Source organism: Perkinsus marinus (assembly GCF_000006405.1).
Source record: "Perkinsus marinus ATCC 50983 genomic scaffold scf_1104296951238, whole genome shotgun sequence".
Lineage (NCBI taxonomy): Eukaryota > Perkinsozoa > Perkinsida > Perkinsidae > Perkinsus > Perkinsus marinus.
Window position 1 is genome coordinate 150,916 of NW_003209345.1, and position 8,343 is coordinate 159,258.

At 50.7% G+C, this 8,343-nt stretch overlaps 2 protein-coding genes across 2 annotated transcripts in view; one reads left to right on the plus strand and one right to left on the minus strand.

Moving 5' to 3' along the window:
* The first annotated feature begins 611 nt into the window (after positions 1-611).
* On the plus strand, positions 612-1,379 carry Pmar_PMAR016446 (hypothetical protein). The gene is made up of 2 exons (XM_002777653.1): positions 612-1,122; positions 1,170-1,379. Exons 1-2 carry the CDS (start codon positions 921-923, stop codon positions 1,331-1,333), a joined length of 366 nt encoding a protein of 121 aa, XP_002777699.1. The 5' UTR covers positions 612-920; the 3' UTR covers positions 1,334-1,379.
* A 3,511-nt stretch (positions 1,380-4,890) lies between these two features.
* Positions 4,891-8,343, minus strand: part of Pmar_PMAR016447 (retrovirus polyprotein, putative) — a gene marked incomplete at both ends in the record, with an annotated part of 6,145 nt that continues 2,692 nt past the window's right edge. Inside the window, 3 exons of the mRNA XM_002777654.1 lie at positions 4,891-5,071; positions 5,122-5,252; positions 5,453-8,289. Of these exons, the coding sequence (XP_002777700.1) occupies positions 4,891-5,071; positions 5,122-5,252; positions 5,453-8,289 (3,149 nt within the window). The remainder of the gene's footprint in view (positions 5,072-5,121; positions 5,253-5,452; positions 8,290-8,343) is intronic.

Consider the following 8,343-nt stretch of genomic DNA (forward strand, 5'->3'; position numbering starts at 1 on the left):
ACTGTCGTCAGCTTTATCATGGGTTCCCTGCTCTCCCACCACCATCAGGGCACTGGACCGGGACTTGGGTCAGGGGACCATCGCACCCACCTAATACTGTAACGGAGCCTTGTATACATGGCCAGAGGATGGAGGCTGATGATCATCTACACGGGCGGCGGGGGCAGCAAGGGTGGCATTCACAGGCAGGGGCGCGGGAGGCTGGGAGGCAGCCAATTGACCAACCATCATCATCTCCTCCGCGGCCACCTCCCAGTAGGGCGCAGATGGTCAATAATGGTCATGCAAGGACTCCACGTGGTGAGTATGGAAACTCACATTTGTAAAACGCTTCGTATTGCCTCGAGCGGTGCCTTTGGAGTTAGCGATTTGATTCTGGTCCTACTCAGACGATATGCGGCGTTCAGAATCCCCTGGAAGGTGTATTCGGACGCCTAAGTCCTGCCCGGTTGCAAGAGTTGATCCCGCGGAAAGCAGCGGTCGACTTGACCGGCATCATCATCATGCTACGTGCTGGACGGTGGGTAAGCCTCATAGGTCGGGAATTGATGATGATAGCGAAACGCTTACTAATTCAATGCATAAAAGGCGACGAGTCTCTCGAACGGAATACCTTCGGTTGCCCATCTTTTCCGAGGATGAGCGTGACAATACCGATAAGGTTGGCGGAGAGAATCAAGGGATCCCCAAGGGGAAGTCCTTCATCGAGTTGTTACTGGAGGATCGGCGGAAGTCTACTTCATCACTTCCGACACCTGAGCGGAGCGCAGGAGGAGAGACGGACGGAAGGACGAAGAAATCGGCCGCCCGTACCCCAGCGCCTACCAGAAGGCTATCTGTCATCGAGGAGGGGATGGAAACTCCGCGGCCGGCGCTGAGGACGCAGGTATCACCGCCGCAGACCGATCCCCGGTCCTGGTATGAGGGTGAGGAGACGCCATCATCATCACCATCGTTGCCGCGGATCAATCCAGCGGACTATGGCTGCGGTGTGCCAGAAGATGATGGAGGATTTACTACTGATGTTGAACGTGATCTGGCCGATGAGGAGGATATTGGTAGTATTAGCGATGATGATGATGAGGAATCGGATAGCAGCGAGTTCTGCAGTGATGAATCCAGGTGAACTTACTAGTTTTTGAAGTCGGATCAGTGCGGTCCTTGTGTAGTTCTTCTGACCATGAAATTATTCAGCGGGGTGACGAGATGGTCCGAAGAAAGCGTCGGAAGGAGTGTGCGAAGGGTTTGGAGTTTGTCGATTGGAGGGCAGAATTCAACACTGGTCTCTTTGCTACCACCAACGAGCCAACTCTGCGGTTCAAGAAAGTGGTGACACGGAGATTCGGAGCGAAGCTTCGAGGGCACCCGATGTTTCGAGAGGAGGTCCAACAACAGCAGCAAGAAGCAAATGGAGATAAAATGCATGTCGCAGAATTCCAAATTTAGTTGCAGCGGCCGATGCCGCAATTGTTAATAAGTGAGCGAATTGTGTTGGCTAGTACTGCAGAGTTCGATGTTGTGAAGGAAAAGATGGAGTCATTATGATTGGGTCATTGATTATAATGTACATAACTTCTGCTGTTGTGTATGACGATTGGTGTATTGCTCGAATTTTATATATTTGTGCCATCTCATATATGCGTTGTCAACTACGGATCTAACACGGAAAACTTCCTCGCAAATACCGCCACTAAGCTAGTAAGCCGAACCTATCTAGAAATCTATTTGGTAGTAAGAGTCGCCATGCCAGCAGAAAATACTATCCAGTAATATATCGAGGACAGGCCTAGAGACCTATCACTTTTTCACGGCGCTCAGAAGCTCGTTCCGCCCCTGGCAGAATTAGCCCCTGACAGCGTTTCCGGTCGACGCTACCCTCCGAGTGGTGCGACCCGCATATTAGAATAGTCAACGGTGACATCAATCGTCTATAAAGTCTCTTTTCTACGCTTCGCCTACCCCTCCTTTGTCCCCCCTTCTCCCTAAGTCCTCTCCTTGTTAGATTATTTAACACGCATTCTTCAGATTGTATTAAAAGTGTTAAGGCATAAAATACAACGACGCGATCGACTCTTGTTGCTGTAGTACGCGATGGCGCACACCCTTGAGACGTGATGGCCCGGTGATTCCCTCAATGTGAGAGTCATCACTCAGTATAATGCCTGTGATACGAGTGGACGGACTATTCATTAGCTCAAACATATCCTCCTGAGGCCTTTCCACCATCGTGAATTGCGTCCACCCGCCAAAGAACGTAGTAAGTATCGAATCGTCCAGATTTACCATTGATCTGACCAGAGCTCGGTACAAATTTCCCTCTCCTGTTAACTGGCTTCAACTCAGCATTATATGAGGCACGGTCCATCAACACGATTTCTAGTAAGCGGTCGTACCACCTACTGTTAAAGAGACGCTGCTTGTAGATATACGCATACATACGATGAGTTGCGACCTTGCCATTGGTGACGCCCATAGACCTTCTGAGTCAACATAGCCAGAATGCCAGGGAGGTCCTTGAGGTATTCTATATCCGGGATGAAGAAAGAACACCTGCCGTGCCTACCTCTAGAGTAGCCCTACGAAACGAGCATTACTTGAGGCTCATTTAATAGACAAGTTTTATCATTTCGAACTATCTCAACCTGTGACTCGTTGGTCTCAACCCTATGGTCCTTGTGGTGGTCCCGAGCATCTATGACCCCAGCCAGTTGAGTTCGCCATATTAAGACCATCTGAACACCCGCGTCGCCTCTGTGCTTTGAATGAGCTGTGCCTTTAGTATCTCCAGCGCCTTCCGCTAGTTCCTCCAACTGCTCCATACGAGCCATCCAGATCTCGGGAGAAATTGGCGCCAAACCGGCGACTTTCCACTTAGTGTTGTAAACGTGGAAATCTTTCCAAGTACTTTGTCAGTCACTTTACGGTCCCCTTTGAGTTGCCAGATTTATAATGGTTCCGTTGTTGAGCATTGTTGGTGAACTCCAGACAGCAGGCGTTACAGCGGAACTCATTCGTGAGCTCAGATGGACCCACCGTCGAAGCACCCGTAGCGGCCATTGTCTACGTGGCCTTAACGGTAACAATCGGATAAGTCAAGAAGAATCGCGATGATACATGCATGCGACTAACATGCAGTATGAGAGTCACATGAAAGTTGAGTATTGGAGTAATAACGTGCAGACAGAAATTGTCGGTTAATCGATCAGTCCTCAAAGCATGTTCTCCCAGTAACTGTACAGAGGTATTACCCGCTAGTACTACTGCACAAAAGTTGCTAATTTGAATCGACAGGGATCGCGTCACTAGTGCGCGCAATTTGTGAGGAGAAACCCGAGCTTATCTTGAAGTGAAAGCACAGGATAATATCGGGTCCTGCCAAATAGACAGTTGGCAGCTCTGAAAATCTTTCAACTTTACTCGCTCGCTGGTTTACCCTGAACACTCTACCATACTATTGTCGAATGTCTGTTGTCCAATAACCTCCATTCATTTAGTTAGTTGGGAGTAGTGGGTAGTGGGGCGAAAGCATGATACGTTGCTACAGAACTAGTGAGATCCGAAAGTCTCAACCTCGAAGTTCTGTCGAAAAATTCTCCGAAACTTGCAACGCTGGATGCTTCGCTCCGCATAAGTAGCAGCGAGGTTATGGGATACTCTCATCTGCCACAGAGAGTCAATTCGGTGCTCTCTGGGCCAGAGCCTCTGGCTTATGACCCTCGCTTGACTACTCATGCCCAGGGTTGTCCAAATCGGGAAAGAATTGGGTCAAATTCTTTCCTCGAAATTTCCGTTGAAATTTCCTGAAATTTCCGGAAATTTGGCACAATTGTTGTGCCTGTTACTGGGCAACACAACTAGTAGCCAGACTTCAGTGGATAGCGTAGTCGAACTTCACAACAAGGGCAGACCTTCGTGGAAGGGCAGCCGAGTGAGAAGGATCAAAAAGGGGTTGTAACTCTACTTATCCTAAGTTCATGATCACACAGTGCGCATACGTGCATAGCGCGATCGATGGCGAGCGAATATAAGTGATCAGACGATAACGATTACAAGGGCGAGCGCGTAGGGCGCGATCCCTACACTCCCCCCCTCTTAGTCTGGATCACGCTAAGAGGATAAGAGATAATTATAGCAGTCAATAGTCAGAGCAGATAAAAGGGTAGCAATAAAAAGAGACTCAACCAATCCAGCAAGTCTATCATCTCCATCCGCGAACCAAACCAACCAACTAACCAACCGGCCGACCGACCATTTCACCGTAAGGGCTTATACTCTCGAGCTAGTTCTAGTGGGTTACGATTACCTTCGTAGAGACGTAGGTTCCGATCATGGGCAACACGAAAGGAGCTGCCAAGGGCATTGTCGTAGCATGCTTGAGTAGGGTATTGGTCAAACCATTCGTCGTCATGAATCTCGAAGGGCTTAATCAGGGAGCGATCGAAACTCCATCCCAAGGGCATAGGGAATGTACCGTCTCATCGAGTAACAGTGCCACGACTCAGCATCATCGTGTACCTCAATAGAACAGCTTCAGCCGCAGTAATAGATGAAGGCCTTCTAAGGACACCAACACCTTGATCAGGGGACTCGACAACATGGCTAGTAAAAGCGGCGAGGGTCAGTATTTGGGTCCAAGTCGAAGTCGTCGATCCAACCGAGGTCTTTGAGAGCACCGGTAGCCTCACGCACCTTGTGGGGGTAAGAGACATGCATGTCGACATCGGCGTGGGGAATAATGCTGACCAATGGACAAGGGCGAGGCTCGAACACGCGGTAAGGGTCGTGGTGACGGTGGAACTCAAAGGAGTCGGCACTTCCGTCTAATGTGAGAAAAGGGGCTTCGACAGAGAATCCAAAGTAGTCAAAGGCTGGATGAGGGCCATGTAAATATTATTGTAAGGACTCATCGTCTTCTGGTTGACCGAGACCGTAGGAGTTGTCGGTGTCAATGGAAGCATCATCACCGTCATTATCGTAGTAGTTGTTAGTAGCCTCAATAGTAGTAAGGGCAGTCGAGTCGTCAACATGTGCCGAAACCATGGCGTCAGTCATGACAGCTTGATCACGCATACTACGCGGTGGCGCCGAAGTCGGGACATATGATGAAGACGAACCGCTAACGGCTTGTGGTCTAGTCGGTGGTCGGGGAGGTTGAGTAATGATAGGCGGAGGATACGACGGACGAGGGGGACGGGAGCCGTGGTGGGGATATCATTGGCATCTTCGGGATCGACCCGCAGGGCCTCTTCTCGCTGTAACAGAGCAATAAGTCAAAACGTCCGAGACAATATCGATTTTAGAGACAAGGGTCAAAAGGGACAATGTTACGGCCCTAACGTGACGTAAAAGGTAGACAATACACGTGTGCAAATGTATAGCGCGGCGCACAAAAAAAGGCAAAAATCTAATGACGTCTTCCTAATGGTACATATGTCTGAGGATCAAATCTCACTCTTGGGTTTCTCGTGCGGTGTCCACGTCCTAGAGGTCGACTAGCCGTTTCAGAAGGGGCGGCCGTCTCCATAACATCTGCCGTTGCAGGAGCCTCAGCCGTTTCTTCACAGGGTGGTGACGTAGGGGGCGATGGGACAGCTGACGAGGAACCTGGAGAAGGCGCCGATTGAAACTCGCTGTTGTCGGTGTTGTCGTCGGGTTGTAGGCATGAAGAGCTAGAAGGGGTCTGGGCTGGCGAGGTCTCAACGCGTCCGTCGAGATCGCCTGCACTTCCCTCTTCTGGTAGATGAGGTTCACCACTGCGTCCAGTAGAGACATCATCCGGGGTCGCCGTACTTATCGTTTCCGACAGGGGTTCTTGTCTTGAGTTTCGTGGTTGTGGTTGTGGGAAGTCGACTTCAATCCATAGTAAAGCATCAGGGTCAGGGGGTATCTCAGGGCCGGCCAGGGGGTCCATAGGATAACCATCTCCTGGACTCACATTGTCTGTAATGACATCGGGTAGTACAGGGGGTTCAGGACCAGGGGCGTTGTTGAGATCGGGGTCGGGCAAGGGTGATCCAGCACGAAGTAGTGGATCTTGTCGCATAATACCAAGGGCGTCAGGAACGGCGTCGGGCTGAAGGGGGTCGATAGCGACATAATCAGCTGACAGAACACGAACTTGAAGCGTATCTTGGTGCTTGAGCTTGAGAACCTTATTCTCTTGGCCAGGCATCTGACCAACCACAAACCAACCGGGGCTCCACTTAGGTTCAAGCTTATTTCCGGTTTGAGGGCCAAGACGTCGTACTAGTACACGTTGTCCAACATAGAATTGACGAGCAGTGGCCTTCTTGTCGTAGTAAGCTTGGGCTGCAGCAGAGGCGGAGGCGTGGGCGAGGTCAACAAGATCCTCAAGGTGGATCGAGAGGGCCTTGACGTACTCGTTATACCCGAATGGATCGAATGAGAACTGATCAAGGGCCTGCAACGATGGCAAAAAGACAGACTTCGGTTCACGACCGAACATTAGTGTGAAGGGGGCGAACCTAGTCGCTGAGTGAACAGAACTGTTGTAGTGCCACAATAAAGAAGGAAGATACATAGGCCATTGGTAAGAGTCGGTCACATGAGTACGGAGGAGGCCAATCAGTGATCGGTTAAAGCGCTCAACCAAGCCGTCACCCGAAGGGTGATACGGTGTGGTATGGCTTTTCTCAACTCCTAAACGCTCAAGGACAATCTTAAGGGCGTTCGACTCAAACGCAGGGCCTTGGTCACTATGCACACGACCAGGGGGCCCAAAGATGCTAAAAAGATCTAAAAGGGCTCTTACCACTTCGGTGGTATCCTCGGACTTCACCGGTATGGCCGTAGCCCACCGTGTGAAATAATCTTGGACAACCAATAGTGAACGAATATTATCGTCATTGGGGGGCACCTTCAAGTGGTCGATAGCAATTAAGTCCCAGGGTTTGCCGATAGGCATAACTCCTAAGGGGGCTCGAGGTACCGTTGCCTTGACCTGAGTACATCTAGGGCATGTCTTCTCGTGGTTGAGGAGATCTGTGCCCATCCCGGGCCAATAGGCATGCAACTTGAGCTTGTCGAGAGTCTTGCGTACGGCGAAGTGACCGTCTTCCTTGTGGTAGGCATCCACAACATCAGATCTCAAGGCAGGTGGTATCACTGGTAGGAACCGGGGCTCTCGTTCGTTATCGAACTTGCGACGGCGTATGAGTAGGCCATCTAGCACATCCAGTTGATTCCACAGCTGCTTATAAGGGCGGAAGGCGAGGTCGGTCAATTCGGTCCTACGTAAGGGCAACGGATCCGACAGACGTTCCTTTACCTTCCTTGTGACATCGTCACTATCCTGCTCTCGCCTTATATCGTCGATCGACCACCGTGCCGACAATGCCGTTATACAAGCGGCTAATTGTCGACGAGCGGCTACAACAGATACAAGAGCACGGGTAGTGTCAACGTCCTTGGCTGGCTTCGTCCTGAGAGGTTCTGACTCCATCGGCTCCATCGGTAGAGTATCGTCGTCGAGCTGGCGTATCCTGGAAAGAGCATCAGCGCACACATTTTTCTTACCTGGTACATATTTCACTATGAACGAATACGCCTGCATGGCCAAAAGCCATCGCTCCAGCTTCTTTGAGCCGGCCTTAGCTAGCCAAGTCAAGGGCTCGTGGTCTGTGTATACCGTAACCGTCAAGGGGTAGCCGATATGGTAGTGTTGGAAGTAAATCAGGGCTTGTAGGATACCGTATGCTTCCTTCTCGTATGTATGCCAATTGAGCTGGGAGCCCGTCAACGTCCTACTGAAAAATCCCAAGGGCCTTCCTTCTTGCATAAGGACAGCTCCAATGGCATAGTCGCTTGCATCAGTATAGAGCTCGAAGGGGGTACCGAAATCAGGGTAAGCTAGGAAGGGCAGGGCTGCGAGACGAAGTTTGAGGGCCCGGAAGGACTCCTCTTGCTCTTGTCCCCAGTAGGTATCCAAAGCCAAAGTTTCACTTCCGACCTCCGACACCAGCCGTTGAATTGGTCGTGCCACGTCCGAGAAGTTAGGGACGAAGTTACGGTAGTAGCCGGCGAGACCCAAAAAGGACCTTATGTCTGCAACATTACCAGGGCGAGGCCATCTCAAGATCGCCTCTACCTTAGTTGGATCTGGTCTCATACCGTTCCCGTCGAAAATGTGTCCTAAATAGGGCACAGAAGGGCAACCGAACTCGCACTTCTCGGCGGACAACGTCAAGCCCCACGCACGCAAGCGTGCGAAGACTTGTCTCAAATGGTCTTCGTGAGTCTCAGCATCGGGCGAGAACACGAGGATGTCGTCTAGATAGACCCGAACAAAGGGTAGTCCATTAAGTACTTGGTCCATCAGACGTT